This window comes from Odontesthes bonariensis, chromosome 9 (genome assembly GCF_027942865.1).
Source record: "Odontesthes bonariensis isolate fOdoBon6 chromosome 9, fOdoBon6.hap1, whole genome shotgun sequence".
Classification (NCBI taxonomy): domain Eukaryota; kingdom Metazoa; phylum Chordata; class Actinopteri; order Atheriniformes; family Atherinopsidae; genus Odontesthes; species Odontesthes bonariensis.
In genome coordinates, this window is record NC_134514.1 from 10,378,229 (window position 1) to 10,398,814 (window position 20,586).

General features: G+C 39.7%; 2 protein-coding genes across 4 annotated transcripts in view; one reads left to right on the forward strand and one right to left on the reverse strand.

Moving 5' to 3' along the window:
- The first annotated feature begins 1,240 nt into the window (after positions 1 to 1,240).
- Positions 1,241 to 17,918, forward strand: LOC142388142 (tripartite motif-containing protein 3-like). 3 transcript variants are annotated; one of them, XM_075473076.1, is made up of 13 exons: positions 1,241 to 1,413; positions 11,158 to 11,328; positions 11,704 to 11,944; positions 12,107 to 12,258; positions 12,369 to 12,549; positions 12,664 to 13,393; positions 13,647 to 13,750; positions 13,831 to 13,998; positions 14,085 to 14,253; positions 14,802 to 14,861; positions 15,104 to 15,174; positions 15,548 to 15,688; positions 15,778 to 17,918. In XM_075473076.1, the coding sequence occupies exons 2-13, from the start codon at positions 11,183 to 11,185 to the stop codon at positions 15,928 to 15,930; spliced, it is 2,316 nt and encodes a 771-aa protein (XP_075329191.1). In that variant the 5' UTR covers positions 1,241 to 1,413; positions 11,158 to 11,182; the 3' UTR covers positions 15,931 to 17,918. The 3 variants fall into 3 exon arrangements, with proteins under 3 accessions (XP_075329191.1, XP_075329192.1, XP_075329193.1); XM_075473077.1 differs by lacking the exon at positions 14,802 to 14,861; XM_075473078.1 differs by lacking the exon at positions 1,241 to 1,413 and having other exon boundaries at positions 11,245 to 11,328; positions 11,754 to 11,944.
- A 203-nt stretch (positions 17,919 to 18,121) lies between these two features.
- The window catches only part of frem2b (FRAS1 related extracellular matrix 2b), a 46,290-nt gene continuing 43,825 nt past the window's right edge, over positions 18,122 to 20,586 (reverse strand). The window contains exon 24 of the mRNA XM_075473075.1: positions 18,122 to 20,430. Coding sequence (XP_075329190.1) covers positions 19,924 to 20,430 — 507 coding nt within the window. The 3' untranslated portion in view covers positions 18,122 to 19,923. The remainder of the gene's footprint in view (positions 20,431 to 20,586) is intronic.

Genomic DNA, 20,586 nt, shown 5'->3' on the forward strand with positions numbered 1-20,586 from the left:
TTATTAAACTGAGGTTCAAGAATAGACAGAACAGTTACTCTCCTCATTTTGGTCAAACATATGTTTGATTCAGTCAGTTTTTCTGCAGTAAAGTCTGAGACTATAGACATACTGATAAAAAGAAAGTTGCAATGAATGTAATGAACTGTAGCGTGATTATATAATAATTTCAGCTCATAGCCTTACTTTATTATGTGTGAAGCCTCTTCAATTTGGTGTGTGATCATTCTAATTTAATATAATGTTATTGGTAAAAAAATATATACACATGTCCTTTATTTGATTGTTGGACATCATCTAGATATCTGTTTTTAGGTAATTCCAGTCATGAAAACAGATCAATAGAAGAGAGGTTCAGGATATTGAAATAATGATTTATTCAAAGTAAATTTGACTGATCATACTGTCATTTAATGATGTGATAACATAATTAAGAATTTAGATATATCATTTAGATATATCAACATTTAGATATATCAAGGCCCTGTTGGTGAGACCCACGCTATGTATGTGTGCTCTGTTCGCTGCTGATAACCAGACTGCAGCAGCCATCTTGACTAAACTGGAAGCAGTCTCCATGGCAACTCCACGTTGCAGAATAAAACCAAAAGATGACTGTTTGCCCCTCACCCTGAGCCCCACCCCCAACAAACTCATCACTCTGCACTATCACAGCTGCCACAGACACAGTCGAACACATCTCAATACAGTGCCATTTTTTTTCATTCTCAATGGACCATGCACAATATACTGAGTCCACGCTCCTCACTCCCACCAAAAGAACTGCCCAAGACTTGCCCCAAACCTCCTCAACTCTCTGCCATCATATACTGGAAATTATAATCAACAGTTTCACTGTTTATGGCTAAAATTGAAAAAAAAACAAAAAAAACTAGGCCCTCTGGAGGCAATACAACCAAACCAACTGTGAAATATATATATATTTTTTTTAATCTAAAAACATATTCCATTTATCATTATATTCCACAAATATTTGCATCCTAACAATTCAAAGCTCATATTGAATATGTTGCATCCTTTGTCCTTTTAAGGGTATTGGGTGGTTACTAAAGAAGCCGAACCCCTTTGCACCAGAAAGACTTCTCCTACAGTCAGACCCTCAGACATCACCACTCTCGCATATTCCCTGCCCCCCCCCCCCTGACACTATTGGATTCTTCAACTCCTCCCACCGGCTGTTCGACCAATACTACATGTAAGCCGCGCCCCTCGTCCCTTCCTTTCTCTTGTCCTCTTCCTTACTGTCCCCGTCTTCTCCCAGACAGACCCTGCCCTTTCCTTTCTGCCGCCCTGTCTGTGGATTCTGTTGTTGAGGATCGGGATACTGACAATGGGAAGCTTTCTTCACAGCCTGCGATGCTGACACTCCAGACCCTCCTGCTGGGAGTTAATGTGAGTCCAATATAAGCCTTTCACTTCTTTTAGTTTGATCCTATTTCTGTTTTCTCGTCTCGTTTGTGCGGATATCTGGCGACCGTGATAATACAATGACCAGGGTAACCGTAAATTAATAATAGATAACCCTATCCCCACGAGCATCTGTGCATTGGTGAATGCACCGAGGGGCTGTTCTCATCTGCTGTGATGTTGCCTTCTTCTACACTGCATTTTTCAACATTACTTAGCATCACATCCAAAGACAACCATTTTGTGAAATGATTTGGTTTAATTCTTTTTTTCGAGACCTACCGTTACGATAATATACTCTGATTCTTTGATGCTTCCTCAACCAGCCCACACACTTCTCCATTTTAGCTCCAAGCTGGCTCTGAGGCAGGTGGGCATCTCTGCTGCAGTATGAGGGCTGGGCTTTGGAATCAAGCAACGATGCTTCTTTGTTTAGAGGATCAGGGCTTTTTTTTTTTTTTTTTTTTTTTACCCCCATTGCTTTTCTGATCTGAATTTGTGTGCAGTGGCCTGCTGGGAAGCTCCCTGGTGCACATGTGAATCAGCATCTTGCTTGCTCATGTCAGACATTGACTGCAGCAACAGCATGAGACGATGCATCATTCTCACACTCCTGGCCTAGACTGGGAGCTGACAGTTTTGAGGGCCCATGTGGACTGAAATTTGTTCTTGAACATAGTTCATCATTGTCTAAATCATTTCAAGGGGTTTTTACGATCAATGCAGCTGACGGAGCTGCTTTCACACTACTGGCTGCTTGCACTGGGTCATTGAGAGGTTGCCAGATCGTCCTGGATGCTGTGCCAGAGGGCAGGTTTCTCAGCAAGGGTTGTTGTATCAGTTTGTAGAAGTGTGGACAACCAGGAGCAGAGCTTGAATTTGTCGCGTGTCACCAGATTCAGTGTGACCTTTGAATGTGGATTTGATCAAAGCAGACGTGGCGGTACAAAAGATGCAACATGGACTCTACATGTTGTCAAAATCAATAGCCTCTGCACCCACACAAAATAGCCAGGTTAGTTAGACATAGAAATGTACACATACTCACATGTGAGTATATGTACATTTCTATATATCTATAGAGATATAGCTCAAACTGAAAAATATTTCTAATCAATCAATCATCTCTTACAGAGTTACAGAGGACAATGATGCAGACATGTAGTTTGTAGTATATTGTGTAGTATGTGTGTGTGCATATATTCATACTATAATATTGTATACTACAGTCAAACCATGAAAGACGAACAGAACAGATTTCCATATCAGTTTAAATAATCAAATACGTTGCTCTATTGTAATTAAGCTTTAATCTTTATGACTGCCCAAACTCGTCTTACTAATCATCATGACTTCTGTTTAAAACAATGTTTCTAACCACAATGTGTGCAATAATATTAGCCTTTTAGATGGCATGTAACAACTACAAAGAGAGCAAAAATGTCCCCAAGTAAATGTTTATTAAACAAGGAGTGAGGACAACAAATAAGTAAACCTGGAAGATATAACTTAAGTCTTAAATCTGATTGTATTCTGCTCAAATATCAAGAGTTTTCCAGTTCTACACAACAGATTGATCATAACGGGCCATTAGGACTTTCTCCGACCACTTTTCACTGTGTGATGGCAATTTTAGTTCATTGTATATTTACTGTTATAAAATCAAAAAGATGCAGTCACATCAAGCATTATTCAAGATATACTGTAAAATGATATTTCAATGTTATTTCAGGACTTTGATTGGCTGCAAAGCAATATTTTTCAGAAAGAATCCTCACCATAAATGCTCAAAGAGGTGCAGTCCTAATGATTTGTGTCTTCTTCAAATTTATCAACTCGGTTCTTCATAGTGAATCGCAGCATATAGCATAAACATATGTTTACATAGTGCATAAGCCTATTCACCGTCCGAATATTGGTGATAAAACTAAGCACAATGCAACGTAAATTGTTTTCAAAATCATTTGAAAAAAAAAAAAAATCACACTTCTCACTATATTTTGATTTTGTACCTTATTATGGTCGATGTACCTTGTAGAGACTATCAACGCCTTATCTAGATATTTTTGTATAATTGCACATTATCAAGCTATCAGATTTAATTTCACATTCTGTGCATTCACTTTTCATACTTCCATTTTTTTTCACAACATAATCAATGCATCATAGTTGCTACAATGAGCACTGGTGATCAGAGAACCACGTGAAGATTTGCCAGGTTTTCCTCAGGACAGAACATAAATGTGACACAATATGAGAACCCACATTTATATTGCCGCTCTTGCTGCAGGTAAATAAGCACTGCAGGCACTGCTTGTGCACTGATCGACCTTTCGGAAATTCTGCATTGCATGTTGTGCCTGCAGACACTGCCTGCATGCCGCATTGTCTTCTGCCAATGTTTATCATTGCCAGGAGAAACACACCTTCTGACATGATGTGCTCATTTCGTCTCCAATTATTAACTGTCAGAGCTCATCAATCTAATGGCTGCAAACATTTCACAGCTTCAGTCACTACTTGCACTTAAAGAAAAAAAAGTAAAAAGAGATTAAAGGACATATCAATTTGACTATCTAGCTCAGTTTATCCTCAGATTAACTCAATGAAAATGACATAACATGATAATAATAGATCAAATAGTATCTTATGTCCGGTGTTCACAGAAGCCTAATCCAACGTTTTCTTTCATTAGAGGAGCCTAACATTCACTGCTGTGACGCTTCTGACAGACTGATGCATTGAGACGGATTTCTTCCTCTGATGCATTGACGTGTAAGAAGAGCTTTGTTAGTTTGGGTAGAAGTTTCTGTATTATGTGAATAGTGATGATTGATGAGTCATCATAGGGCCAGGCATTCTTGCTGCCCCTAAAGTTGCCTCTTAGCACTGAAAAAATGAAAAATTCTTGTATTTCTAAACATTGCCTGGGCTCTGGATTGTTGTTTGTAAAACAAAGAAGGCAATGCAATGTGTCATGCTTGACCTGCTTCTGATTATATCTGAATTGGAGTCCATCAGGTATGTCTTATCAGTTTGCTACCTTGTGAGTAAAAATGTGAATGCTTTGAAAAGACAGTAACAGTTTAATGTCCAACAAATATTTTCAGCAGTGCATCTGACATATGATACTTTCATTGATGTAGAAAGCAGTTCAAATATTTAATTATTACGTAATCCTGTGGTAAAGCTCCATTAAAGTCTGCTACGAAGCTGCGTTTCTCACTTAAACCTATCTTCTCTCTCCTTCTGTCTGACTTGCAGATATTTCTTTGCAACGCACTGCAACGTTTCCTAAAACTAAAAACTGCTCAGGCAGTGCAGGAATAATTACTGATTTAAGACACGGGAGCAAGTGGTTGGAAACATAAACTACAGTCTATATTTAAACATCATCTTGAGAGCACATCAAGGGCCAACACCTCTGACCTCAGGAGAGTTTCACCAATGTTCATCAGCCCTGTACACAGACAACGGCTGAAATATACTGAAGTATCTGAAGTCTAATTGCTGCTATTTCACATACATGCTACAGCCAATATCACTGGAGATAAAAAATCAACCATAGAGGATCTATTCCACATAATGGTGCATGTAATCTAACAAAGTGGCAAAAAATACAGTTAAACACACTTACGCAGACTTAAAACACTGGATGTTGTTGGGAGAATGGGTGCTTACTTCTTGCTCAAACAAGGGAAGAGGAAGAGATTAGGAAAATACTTTTTATGGCCCTAGAAGCACACATACTGGAATCTTGTGGAGTCAAGCAAAAGGAATGATATTCACAATCTGCAAATGATATTCTCCTTAAAGGGGCAGTTTCCAATTGATCTTTTCATCATTTCTCAGCTTTCAGTGGGATCTAATCAGTACTGTAGGATAGTTGTAGACATATATGAGACATGTTTTATTACTTAATATGCAACTTTGCACGTATTTGGTCTACCACGAAAATATACTAATTAAAATGATAGATATGAATTGATTTAAAAAATTGGTGTTTATACTAGGGCTGTGACTCGATTAAATTTTTTAATCGCGTTAACTACAGGCTTTGAAATTAATTAATCGAAATTAATCGCATTTTAATCGCATATACTTTATCCTTTAGAAAATTAACATTTTCAACAATATTTCAACAAACACAGAACATATCCCTATTTGAAATCTGAATGTAGCATGCATGAAAACACAGTATATAGAATCTTGGATGTTAAGCTGCTTGGGGCCCCGTTAGCTTCCACGCTAGCTGCTATATGTTTAGCGTTGAGGTGATATTTGAGGCTTGATCAGCGGCGGCGCCAGCGATTTTTCGTTGGGGTTGCTATGCAGTTGCTGCATGAATGTGAGGGGTTGCTAGTCATAAATCTGCTTTATGGAAATATTATTTTAGACCTCCGATTTCCCCGGGTAATTTAGAACAGACGTGATTGGCTGACTGTAGAATGACATCACCACAGCTACTGTAGATCTAGGAACAATGTGGATAGCCGTTTCACCAGTAAAGCTGGTGTTTTATACCTTTCCATATGTATATTCATCAGCTAAAGAACGAAAAACGGGGATAGGCTACCACGCAGCAACATACGTGATTCTTTACTTCTTAATATTGTTGTCGTTGTTGCACTGCACTTCTGTTCTTTGTGAGCAGTAAACCTGCCTCTAGCCCCAAAGTTGGGGTAGCTATGGGGTTGCTGAGCACATTCTTGGGGTTGCTATAGCAACCGCAAGCAACCCCTTAGCGCCGCCTCTGGGCTTGATACGCTGCGGTGATACGCGAATTCCTTGTTGCATAATCTGCACACAACCACGCTCTTGTCGACGCTTCCATCCGTCTGTATTTAAAAAATAAATAAATAAATAAATAAAAATATATAGTGTGCGATTAAAATGCGTTATTTTTTTTAACGCGCTAATATGTGTGTAGTTAATTAATCGAAATTAACGCGCTAAAGTCCCAGCCCTAGTTTATACCCAACCCAGACACAGGCATGAAAACCTGTTAGTCCTGGCAAAATTGTATGAAATCAGAACTCTAAAAAGCCAAAATAACACAACTAGATAATGCTTGTATACGCTTAACCAGACTCGAATCGGTTTAGGCACATGCTCCACAGTTCAAATCCATTTTTCTTTTGTTTGTCTTTTTCATTTAGATAAAAACAGTAAAGTATAAGTTACTTTATACTTAGTAGAGCCAAATTCCCAATAAAGTTGCCTTAATTTATATATTTTTCGGTTTCATTCGTCAGACAGCTAAAAAGACAGATATTGTGACCGAAACAGCCTATTCAGAATAGGAGTAAACTCATGGTCGCTTAAACCATTATTGAGAGTTCACAATAATGCCCCCCCCCCCCCCCCCCCCCCCGTGCATGTATACTGGGACAAAACGAAGTCTAATTAGATTGCCAAGTCGAGCTGCACCATAGCTTGACTCAATTGTGGTTGACAATGTACTGATTGAGTCAGGCAGACAACCAAATTTCGAGATCATTGCACAACAGCCTGAACGCAATTAAATTTGTTTGGCCAAAGCAGAAAACACGTAACGAGTAACCACACACTCATTCCTAGAATCACCAATTAATATTACATGCATTTGTTGGAGCTGTGGGAGGATGCCGGAGTAACAGAGTTCAAATGAACCAGGAACCTTCCTGCTGTGACCACTTCATTATTTCTTTCATCCATCGATCCATTTTCTATGCCAACTGAATCCAATTGAGTGTCAGGGGGCTGCTGGAGCTTATCCCAGCTGTTATTGGGTGAAAGGCAGGGTACAGCCTGGACAAGTCGCCAGTCCATCACAGGGACACGAAGCAAACGAGATAAAGAACCATGCACACTTGGACTCACTCCAAGGGTCAATTGAGACACCAATTAACCCAGTGTTTCTCATTTCTGGTCCTCGGGACCCACTGCCCTGGATGTTTTTGATGTTTCCCTCCTCCAGCACACCTGATTCAAATGATCAACTCGTCATCAAGCTCTGCAGGGGCCTGATCAGGAGCCATTCATTTGAATCAGGTGTGCTGGAGGAGGGAAACATCGAAAACATGCAGGGCAGTGGGTCCCGAGGACCGGAATTGAGAAACACTGATTAACCTAACATGCATGCCTTTGGATGGTGGGAGGACACCGGAGAGAACCTACGCATGCTCTGGGAAGAACATGCAAGCTCCTCACAGAAAGGCTAATTGAGGTTTGAACCAGCACCATGCACCCCCATAAGTCATTCCATTAACTTAATTATTTCCTTTTTGCCATTTCTTTGTTTTTAATTTTTGGCACTGAGTTATGATTTGTTGAAATTTTTGCAGGTTACTAGTCAATTTATCTTCAGAATCATACCTACAAAAACAAGATATCCTTTGGAACAGACGAAGTCCTGGCAGTTTAAACAGTGGGCACTGTTTTCTGTAATTATGAGCTCATGTTGATAAAAAACAATTAGACCATTTATACATGACATACCTGACCTCAGGAGAAAGATGTTAAGCATGCAAACAACTTATCTCACTCATGGAATACCTTTGGTACCTCTGGTGGAAGGAGAACCATTGCCAGTCACATAATATTTGCTGTGCACATGAGGCTTTTACACGAATTTGAGTGGACTGGACATGGTGGTGTCGTCTGAATCTGGGAGTCTCGGTAATCCAGATGGCAGACGGGGCCTGACCCTGCAGGAAGACATTAAGCCACTTAGCTGTAATGCAGGGTGAGAGTGGCAAGTGATACTTTGCAGAAATACAGCTGAACTTGCAACCATTCACGTTCTGTGGATTTCTGCAAGCAACATGGATTTCAATGACATATATAGGACAATGTGAAAACATGGTAGCACATTGACGGGGATAACTGACCTAAAATATGAAATGCTGATCATGTGTTTCCCATGACGAAGCCTTGCTGTAGATATCTGAACTCATGCACCCTCAAACATTAAGGGTCAGAGCAGATTGTTCTAGTTTGTGCTCTGATGTCCCTGTTATTACATCTGATATCGATGTTATTTTCAGTATTTCGACTCACTGTTCGCCCTTGTTTTTTTTTTTTTTTTTTTTTTGGTAGATTGATTGGTCTTATTAAGCTTTTGAGGTATGTATATTTTGGAATAAAAGAACAATTTCAAGCTATGAGATACAACTTGGTATACTTCTTACCATCTGCCATGATTCAGTTGCTTTTATTATTTAGCTTTTCTCTAAGTATACAAACACCTTCTAAGGACTGTTGTCAACGAGACTTTTTTCGAAGCAAGATCATCTTTCCGTGGTGAGGCAAGTGGGAGTAACTGAGCTAAGGAGGGCTGCTGGGAGAACAGGCAGGCAGGGAGGGAGGGAAGTAAAGGCGGGGGAGACTGTTGCAATCCCAAAGCCAGTGGCCAGCCGGCCAAGAGGGGAGGAGCCTGAAGGCTTTGGCTCATCCAGCTTCCTCCTGATGTCACTGTTCAGCTGCTACAGTTCAGTCTATGCAGAAGGAAGAAGCACAGGGAGGGGAGGGCCTTTTAGGGGAGTCAGGGGATGGGGGAGGCATGGAGGGTTGGGCAAGGGCCTGTTGTGTGGACAGTGAAAGGGCTCTGCAGAGGCCTTCCAATCACGTGGGAAGCAGCAACAATGGAATCTGCATGCCTGAGAAAATCTCTTACAAGGTTTCTGTGGTTGACATGAGGCTTGCAGATGCTCTGTCTGCATTTATACAGTTTAAAGGGCCAAGAAAAAATGACTTCATAAAAAAAGGAAACAAGATGGTAGGGAAGGATATGCGCGGTGTTTAGCTGTGAGCAGAGCTGGAATGCTATTGTTAGAGCTTACTGGTCTGTGCTGCAGAGAGGGACAGCTGCATGAAGTCTGCTTGCTCATGTGAGACAGGCAGCCCAGCTTACCGAGAACCCCCCCCCCCCCACTCAACAGACAGACAGGTGGTTCCTGAACTCAGCCTGCTCGGAGTCAAGGGAAGGAACTGGAAGGAATTTGGGGTGTGGTATTTCAAAGCTTCCTCTTTCCTTTTCTTACTCTCAAAGAAAAGGGCCATAGATGTATTTGTCAATGGCTGAAAGAGGAGAAAAATATTACTTTTTGTGTTTAGATGCAGCCATGATGATTATCTTCATCCCAGGTCAGACTGAAAGACCAGTTATGAACTGGCCAATGAACAATTGATATAATATATTAGAATAAATAGCAAGACTCACTTTAGCAGATCCACCTTTGTTTTTGTGCACACTGTATCTATTTCACTACTGTAAGCAGGGTGTGTTTATTATCTTCATGCCCTTCTAACTTGAAGAGTTACATTTCTTGACATCATTAGTAGTTGTACAGTTTTTTTTTTTAACATATTTTTATTATGATTTTTCATTGATTTAAACATTGACATTTAAACATGAACATTATATCCCCATCTGGCAATAATAATAATAGAAATAAATAAATAAAATAGAATAAAAATAAATAAACAGATAAACATAGAATAAAACAAACAAAATGATACTAATGTAGATAAATAATAATTAATAAAACAGAATTACATTCCAATAGGGTCACAGCAGTGCACAAATTGCAGAACTTGTACAGTTAATCACAATTCAAGGTTGTGAGTTTCCAGAAAGTAGTTGTACAGTTACAGCTACTAATGATGTGCATTTCCTGACTATGCTCTGAATTCTGACACATTTTTACAATATTTATGTTCACATTTCAATTTATTTTTTGAAATTGCATTTGCATTAAGTCAACCATGATGCTTGTGAAACCTACAGTTGGGCTCTGCTGTCACAGCCTTTTTTTCCCCGTGTTGACTTTGATTATATTAGCATCGTTATCTACCCAGATGAGTTTAGTTTTCGTCTCTGAGGATGATTGCATCAGTATCTCTGCATGGGTATTAAGTCAACAAAAACTAACTCAGTCAAATAGAGGCTTTCTTGTTTTCTTACTGAGGTTACCAAAAAGAAAAAGGTACCTACTGTATATGCAGGTTAAGTACATTTTCTTTTATTTTCTCTAAAATTGTAAACTACTGGCTTATATGTGAGCACTATAACACATGATATGCATATGCATGCTTGTTTGTCATATTTAGCATGTCATAGCATAGCACGTCTGTGTTTTTAGACTTTATTTAATCCTTGAATGTGCTTGCATACAATATGACAGATGTATGACATGTCATAGACGCGCTGAGTTAATCTGTGCTTGTCCCAGTGATACAGTTTCATGTGACAGTAACTATGTTATCTGAGAGCTAACAGGACATCCACTGGTCTGGAATTCAACTAAATAATGAAACTAACACAGTGTATGTTAGAATATTGCCAGAAATGAAACGCAGGATGCTTCCCAGAGTTTGCTGTTCACATGTTTATGTAGGCCACTCTTAGCACAGGCATGTCGGGTCATCTTGAGAGCATAGTTTGCATGGCTGATAATTCTACCCTGCGGTGTTGATCACATGCATTTTTTCCCCCCACTGTGTTAACTTGACCAAAAAAGTCAAATGACTATTTGCTAAAAAGCTCACATTACTGACATAGTTTGCAGAGGGACGAAATGAAATGTCGGCCGTTCAGGATTCAGAGAAGGTTTTATGATGTTATAAAGCGTTATGACTCATTTCTTCCTTAGTTTGCTTAAACAAATACACCCACTTCTCCCTGTTTGAATGCTTCCTGAAGGATTTCCTAACCTTTCCTCTGTTTTTTCTATCTTATGTGTCCAGGTTAAGAGGTCCCTTCCCCCTTTGAATGTCTGTCATTATGGCTAAGCGTGAGACCGGCAGCACCAGCCCTGTGGTCAGGCAGATAGACAAGCAGTTCCTGGTCTGCAGCATCTGTTTAGACCATTATCACAACCCCAAAGTTCTGCCCTGTCTGCACACTTTCTGTGAGAAGTAAGCTCTGAATCATTCAATCAGATATTTTTTCATAGAGCCTTTTATAAATGCCCTAAGGGTGACTGACATACTAAGAACAATGTGACCGTAAAATGATTAACATGCATTTAGATAGAAAAAAACCAAGGTACAGTCTAAGTTTCAAAACTTATGAAGAACCAGGTAACCATTTGAAACTAATTCAAACATTTGACAGCTACTTCAGGAATAAAAATTAACTAAACTTAACTGCACTGCAAAGTCCTCAATCCTTGTGCTCGGTAAAAGCTGTAACTAATAAGATCACATTTACAGCATTCTGAGCCTGACACATGTACCTGATCACAGCTGTATTCCACAAACTAATTTTATTAACGTCTTTTTTTATTGTAGATGTCTACAGAACTACATCCCTCCCCAGTCTTTGACACTATCCTGTCCAGTCTGCAGACAGACTTCAATCCTGCCTGAGAAGGGTGTGGCAGCCTTACAGAACAACTTCTTTATCACAAACCTAATGGAGGTGTTACAGCGAGACCCCCAGTGCAGCCAACCCGAGGCCTGCAATGTACTTGAGTCGGCCAATTCAGCAACAACCTGTCAGCCCCTTTCTTGCCCCAATCATGAGGGCAAGGTAAGCCAAGATAAAATGAGTGTTAAATAGTGGGGGAGAATCATCACATTGGGTAGAAATTCATGACAATTATGCCAAATGATAGAGAATCTCATAAATATATTTTTGATATGTGAGGTTCTTTTTTTTTTTTTTTTATGTGCTCCACTGCACCACCTGCAGGTGATGGAGTTTTACTGCGAGTCATGTGAGACAGCCATGTGTCTGGAGTGCACAGAAGGGGAACACAGAGAACATGTGACAGTTCCTCTGAGGGATGTGCTGGAGCAGCATAAGTCAGCTCTGAAAAGTCAGCTGGATACTGTGCGCAACAGGTATGACTTTCAGCCATTTCATCAATAATCAGTTAGTAAGTGCCTCTGGGAAAAAGTAGAAACGATTCCGATTTGAACGATTTACCCTGTATTTATCTTTCTTCTGGCAGACTACCTCAACTGACAGCTGCCATTGAGCTTGTGAACGACATCTCCAAGCAACTAACAGAGAGGAAAAACGAGGCGGTGACTGAAATCAGTAATACTTTTGATGAGCTGGAGAAAGCCTTACACCAGCGTAAGACTGCTCTTATCACTGAAGTGGAAAACATCTGCAGCACCAAGCAGAAGGTCAGAGATCTTATTCATAACCATCTTGATGAAAGAGATGAAAATGCTGCGATATTTCACATTTCAGCACAAACCATGCTTATAGTCTGTCTGTGTGTCTTTGGACATTTATAGGTTCTTCAAACTCAGCTCACCTCTTTGCTTCAGGGCAAAGAGAACATTCAAAGCAGCTGCAACTTCACAGAGCATGCCCTTAGCCATGGCAGCGCCACTGAAGTCCTACTGGTCCAGAAGCAAATGGGGGAGAGAGTCAGTGCTTTGGCGAGACATACCTTCCCTGAGAATCCTCACGAAAATGGACACCTTGAATGCCAGGTAGAGACAGATGGACTGAGGCGCTCCATTCAGAACCTGGGAGTCCTCATCACAACAGGAGCTGTAGGCCACACTAGTGTTGCCACCGGTGAAGGCCTGCGACATGCACTGGTTGGCCAGCACATCACCATCACAGTGACCACTAAAGACAAAGATGGAGAACTGGTGAAAACTGGAAATGCTGCTCTGAGGGCAGAGATCGTCTCAGCAGATAGAGTGTGCACTGAAGCTGAAGTGGTGGACAACAAAAACGGCACCTACGAGGTTGGCTATACCATCCGGTCTGAGGGAGAATTCACCTTCTCTTTGCTGTTATATGAGCAGCCTGTGAGGGGGAGTCCGTTCCGTTTGCGTGCTGTCAAGCCGTCAGATGTCCTGCAGTCGCCAGAAGACGTGAAGAGAAGAGTGAAGTCCCCAAGTGGAGGAGGAGGTCATGTTCGACAGAAGGCTGTGCGCAGGCCCTCCAGCATGTACAGCACCACCAAGAAAAAGGAAAACCCAATAGAGGATGAGCTGATCTACAGAGTTGGTGGGTGAATAACTGTTCGCATTCCTGTTAACTGTAGATACTAATTATCGAGGTGCATGATGTTTTTCTCAGGTGAACACTTTGAGTCGTATCTTGAGATTGTTTGGATCATGTCTCATGATGCAGAGCATGCTTTAATGGTTTACTTTAAGACTGTAAGACCTATGTTAGATTGTAAAACACAAAACAAAAGCTAAATGTAAGCAGCAGGACAGATGTGCAGTGGTACACTGATTATTTTCTTATATTTCAGGAACAAGAGGACGAGACAAAGGAGAATTTACAAACCTTCAAGGCATATCAGCCTCCAGTAATGGGCGGATTGTGGTGGCAGACAGCAACAACCAGTGCATACAGGTTATTGTCAGTCATTCTCTGAAAAAAATATATTACTTAATCCTTTATTTTTGAGAGTAAATAACCTCTCTTGATTGTAGGTATTCTCTAATGATGGCCTGTTTAAGATGAGGTTTGGGGTAAGGGGTCGGTCCCCGGGACAGCTGCAGCGCCCCACAGGAGTAACAGTAGATATGAACGGCGACATAATCGTGGCTGATTACGACAATAGATGGATCAGCATCTTCTCCTCAGATGGCAAGTTCAAGGTAAGAACTGTGACACGGAGAAAGCAACCACATTAGTCTGAAAACTGCAAATCTGAATGACCAAACTGTTTTCCCGGGTGCCACAGAATAAAATAGGTGCTGGAAGATTGATGGGACCCAAAGGCGTGGCCGTGGATAAGAATGGTCATATCATCACAGTTGATAATAAAGCTTGCTGCGTCTTTATCTTCCAATCTAATGGGAAGCTGGTGACAAAGTTTGGAGCTCGAGGAACCTCAGACAGGCACTTTGCAGGTAACGTGCGCTCTTACAAGTAACAAACAGCGTGATCATTTTGTCATCGTTTCTTCCAGGAAGGGATTGCGACCCACGTTAAATGAAGCAGCATGTATCAAGGCATTTGACTGGGCCAGATTTACAGATTCTGTTTCCCTTTCAGGAATGTTTTGGCAATCAGCATGTTTTTGTACTCCCTTTAATTTAGGGTCCATCTAGTGTCTGCATGTACAGCTTCCTGCTTACTGACAGACAACAAAACACAGTTACTGCTCCTTTGTTGTTGCCATTGTTTCACAGACCACCCTAAACCGTACATATGCAGCCAATCATCTCAGTACAAAACAGAGCTGATACTGGACGAGGCATAAATTCATGATTCACTTTAATGCATGAAACAATGGGATTTTTATCTGAGCCTCTCAATCGGATTTTGGATTAACAGTAATTTGCTTGTGTTACTGGATTCTCTTTGAGACGGGACTTCAGCTCTGCAGTCTCATTAAAGCTGTAACTCACCCTTCTTTCAGTTTAATTTCTCACTTGGACCTTTTCTTTTCTTTTAGAGAAAAGTGGTGCAAACATTGCACTGGAATCAAAGCTTAGTAAATCTGGCCCTGTTTTCAGTAAGTAATTTATTCACTGTGAGTGTGAACTGAGAAAATAAATCTTTCTTCTTTCTACGTGTCGCTTCATCGGCTCTGTCATGTCTCGCATGTTGTCCAACATCAACTCAGAGTCTCTCTGTGACCATTTTGTGTTTTGTTGTCAAAGTCCGAAAATAGTGTGGAACTTCCTCTTGTGTGTTGTACAGCAATATGTGACTCATAGTTACTCTTTCCCGCTCTGTCCCCTTTCCTGTTTTCAGGTCCTCACTTTGTGGCTGTAAATAACAAAAATGAGATTGTTGTTACAGACTTTCACAACCATTCAGTCAAGGTAGGGGTTGCTTCAAGTTTGTACATCAATTATTTATTAAAGTTAACCTGCAGTGGAAGTTTTATGAATAAAAGGATTAGAGAAAGGTATGTGTGTACATTTGACTGGCTGGAGTTACAGGGAACCTCCTGTGCTTTGTCATGTGTATCCTGTTGTACAAGAAAAACTGCAGTTTAAATGCTTGGTATTAGTATAACAAGGAAAGGCAGACTTAAATATACATAAACTTCACAAAATGAAGAACAGAAGGCTAGTAGCTGGCTTGCCTGACTGGCTTTGTTGTTTTTAAATACTTTTAGCCATGCACGTTGAATACTGTTTTGGGATCCATGTTTTCCTTTGTGTGAGTAAGTGTCTTTCTCTCTGGTGACAGGTGTACAATGCAGATGGGGAGTTTCTGTTTAAATTTGGCTCCCATGGTGAGGGGAATGGCCAGTTCAATGCTCCAACGGGAGTGGCTGTTGATGCCAATGGAAATATTATTGTGGCAGATTGGGGCAACAGTCGGATCCAGGTTAGCTTCACAAAAACAGATTTCCCTGAGTGCAGAAATCAGCTTTTTGAGATTGTCAATAACTTACAACCGGTCCTTCTATTCTCTAGGTGTTCGACAGCTCAGGGTCTTTCCTCTCCTACATCAACACATCAGCTGACCCACTTTATGGCCCTCAGGGCTTGGCTCTTACATCTGATGGCCATGTGGCAGTGGCAGACTCCGGGAACCACTGCTTTAAGGTCTACCGCTACCTGCAGTAGAGACCTAAGGCAGCCGTCTCCACCACTACAAGCACTGACGACACAACCAATGTATTCCACTGGGTGCAATGGTATTTCCAGCACAGCCTTTTGATGTGCACATCAGCATATTTTCCAGATATAGTTGTCAACTCATTTTACCTTTATGATGTGTATTGAAAGCGGATTTTTCAATTTGAATAATGTAGCGTCCTTGGGACAAATAATGACATCAACAAATGGACTGGTTTTGGACAGGTTTCAAAGGCATTTTTGTGCATCGTACACATTGATGATATTATCAAACTAGAATTTCTGTAAGACCTGACACTTTAGGTGATAGACCGAAGTATTTAATCAGCCATAACTTGACCAGATGCATGAAGTTTGATTTTTCTGAATACTTAAGCAACAACACAGTGTACCCATCATTTGCTTTTACCATGAGCTAGTTAATGCTTACAGTGAAATGAACAGTGCTATGCTTCTCCAGCAATGAAATGTAAAGTTTCTCATTTACAGGCAACTCGCATAAAAATGTCACCACCATCTGTGCATTGATTTGCTGTATGTAATGTATATACATGAATGTATATTGTGTATATTAGATCACTCTGTATGTATGTGCTATTATTTGAAACACAGTCTTTTGCCTATTCAGAGAGCAGCGGAGGATGAAGGATTCCAGGATTTTAATTATGTGTTTGGCAGCTGTTAAAGAGTGGGCTCTTGAAACACACCCAGCACACAATTTACAGAAAAGAGTGTCGTTTTATTGCTTATGTAAGCAGCACAATAATTATTTTGTTTATGATGGTTATTTTGAAGGGGAAAAACAGTTGAGAATGCTAATTTATTTTATTTTGTACTAGCTTAGCATTTACAAATTATTTTTCTAAATTTTTATGTACTTTTTTTTCCTTTCTTCTTTTTTTTTTTATTTCACATATTTAAGGGGACAGTTCCCCTTAAAGCAGAATTCAGTATCCACCAACATCCTGAAAACGTAGATTATCATTTGTGCAGATGGGCAGCTGGTTTCCAAAGCTACATCTCCATCTTTGTTTTGATTTTGGATGCCAACGATAAATAGAATTTCTTATGTTTCTTTGCTAATAAGTAATGTTGGGTTGAAGAGTTTAATTGATTGTCTAGCCTTTAATACTTTTTTTTTTTTTTTTTTTTTTTTTTTTTTTTTTTACTGTTGTCCACTAAAGTGCTACCACCTTACCAGAAATAATACACATATCTCAGGAAATCCATCCAAATTTGATTATAGTGTCAGTGAAAAAATATCAGATATTATTAATTTCATAGGCACATTAGTGAGAGGGCCACATTTATTGCTTTGTGAGAAAACTGTTCATTTGTACAAATGTAGTCTGAATCAAAGATCACTAAAATCATGAAGATGGAATATGAATTCTGTTTTACAGTGTTTCGTATTTTGTGGCTTCACAAGAAACAAATATTTTACCATTTAGTAGATGGCATCGGCTAGTGAACACTCCGTGATATATTTGTAAGCTATCTATCTCTTAGCCCTGAGTTCCTGCCTGCACTATGTCAAGCCATGACTCCAAAGCACGGACTCGTCAACCGGTTAAGCTGTTGCTACTCTTGCTCCCCCTTGTGTTCATTTTGTATAATTTCAGAAGAAAACGTTGTGCCACAGCAGAAAAGAGAATGGTTGTGTTCAGGACAGGCACCTGGTCTGACTTAATTGTCCACAACACTGTGTTTAACATCTAAACACCAACATTAGCCCTCCACACTGTGGAGTTGCGGGGCTTTAGTATAACTCAATTACTAACAGTTAAGTCAGCCAGGAAGCTGATGTTTTTTCATGCACCTGATCTGTTGTTTGACTTGTTGCCAAACAGGAGCAAAGACGCCTTTTAAAAGTCAATTGCTCATCTTTTTTAGATGTGTCTAAAGTATTTCACCATACCCATTATTTTGTTTTCTTTCTGAATATGCACTGGTAATAAAAGCACATGGTTTACTGAGCTGTTGTAAATTAATGTGACTACCAATCCATGTTTAATTTGCTCAGAAAGGAATTGGACCTGTTTGTCATTTAAATTTGAAGATCAATCTTAATCCCTGATTGTAGTGATGAAGAATCTGTACATTGTCACAGTACAGCAACATATTAGTTTAGATTTAATTGTTATAAGATGAATAATAAAAATCACAAATAACATTTCAGTTTTCTTTAAAAAACTTTTTTTTTATTTGCAGACCATGTTGTGCTTATGGTCTATGTTACAAATACAGCACATACAGTAAGCATTTTAACAGTAATCATTCCCAAAACATCCAAATGATATAATCTTATGCGATATATATGTATCTACATACATACATAAATGTGCGTAAACCCCCCCAGAATACACTCAAAGCATTAGAGCGTGATAAAAAAAATTTAAAAAACCACATTACATAGATACAAGGTCAAATCTAGATAAGCAAGCAGATTGTGCACTGACAAAAAAAACATTCTTGGGGGTTAACATTTAATGAACGCATCATATCACAAGTTGCATAGAATTGTTTTCAGTCTTAAAATGAAATTGCAAATTGGCCTAACATTTATAAAGTAGATAATGAAGTTAGTGTTTATTATAGGATGAAGAGGTAATCAGATTTTGTGGCAATCTGGTGCCTGGACACGAGGAAAAAGAACACTGATAAAGGGCGAGCTTGTTGAAAGTGTTATCTTATGTGCGCAATGTTTTAATGAAAATCATCATCCAAAGCATACTCGTATCATAATGGCAGGTATGTTGCACAGAAAGAAAGGTTCAAATCAAAATTAAAACGCAAGAGGCAATGTGATACAGGAATTATGATAAAGTAACAATACACTGAAAAATAACTTAATATACCTAATACAAATGAATGATGATTGAAGGTAAAACCTTGAATTTATGTGAAATGTGATTCTTAAAATAAACAGCACAATCATCACAAAGCCATGTTGTGAAAGGGACGAAGCCACTGTTAAGTCACTGTCTCTACAAACTCCACTAGTCAACTCTTAGAAGTTAAGTAAACCTGGTGATTGAAAATGGTTCAGCTTAGAAATATTAGATCTTGAGCCATTACTTTACTATGCTGTACATTGCAGACCCGCTGTCTTAGAAGTCGCTTCAATAGTACTCCTCTTTCATCTCTTATTTGATTTAGTGCCATCTGTCAATCCCAAAGTCATGGAGTCATACAGTGTTTCAACAACTCAATAATAGGGTAAATGTAACAATAACAGTTAACTGCAGATAAATACTGACGTGTACAGTAAAATACAAACTGGTGGAAACACAGCAAATCTGACACAATTGTCACAAATCCAATTTAGAACATCATTTCGACTTTATAAGACACAAAATTAAATGCATGCAAAATCAAAAGCACAGGAAACAATATCTATTCAAATTATTTTTTTTGTTGATGTTTTACAGATCACACATAGGACAAACATTTCACATAGTAAAATCTCAAAATTTAGTGAACTTCTTAGGCACACATTGAATCGAACGCATTATCTATAACAACAGACAGATTTTATGTAAGCAAAGCACTGACAGTGTCTTGATGCACTTGATCTTACAAAGCCTGTCATTAAGAACTACAACAGTGAGCAAAATATCCCGCATCTCTTGACCAGCTCAGCAAAACAGCCAATGCTATTCAAGTGGGATCTCCTGTAGCACCTTTAGAAACATGTTAACACCTTTTTTTTTGGATAAACTGGCATCAAAGGCTAATCAACAGCAGTAAGTGAGTGCTGACAACTTGACAAGTGCCTTGAAACAGCTCCTAACACTGTCCATCTCCTACTCAGTGTCCAGACCACTCCCTGGCGGTGGAAGCGATGTAGTATTTCAAGTAGTTCTCTGAATAGAAAGAAAGCTTTTGTTGTTTGTGTTGCTTCACACAATCTTTAGCTAAATGTGAGGCACTTGCAAAACAAAATAAAAAGATCAACTTAATCGCTCAATCATCAGTTTGTTAGACCTCAGAACTGTCACTGTTTCTGAGGCCTTGCGTCATCATTGGCTCCGCGCTGCTGGGGTTCCTGGGCACTCCTTTCTTCTCCTGCTTGGACCGTACTAGTAACACCAACACTATAATGAGGAGCACAGTGAGGAGCAATCCAACAAAGATGCCAATGATCAACACCAGTCTGTCGTCACCATCCTTCTGGTTGAGCTCACGGGGAATGTTTCCTCCTTGATGGAAGATTTCCCTCTCTGGACTTGTCTTGCGCTGGCTGCTGCGGTCCAGCGCAATGTGCAAGATGTTAGTGCCACGGTTATTATTAACACCGATCTCCTCTACTATGTCTGGCGCATCACTGGTTGATCTTCTGGTGCGAACTTGACTCTTTGGCAGAGAATTTGTGTGCTGGCTCATCACGTGGTATTCCAGGCTTCTCTTCCCTATGCCACGGTTAGCATTGTCCCGGGAACGGACGGTGTAGATGGTGTGTATGAACCACTCTCTCCCTGCTGCCACCTGGCAGGAGCAACACAACACATATTGTTACAAAGCCCATACTATGTTCATTTACAGGTTCATTATTATCATTATTATTATTATTATTATTATTTTAGAGGGTTTACAGGAATAGGTTTACATACTTTATGTTGAAAAAGCATTTCTTATGGTATA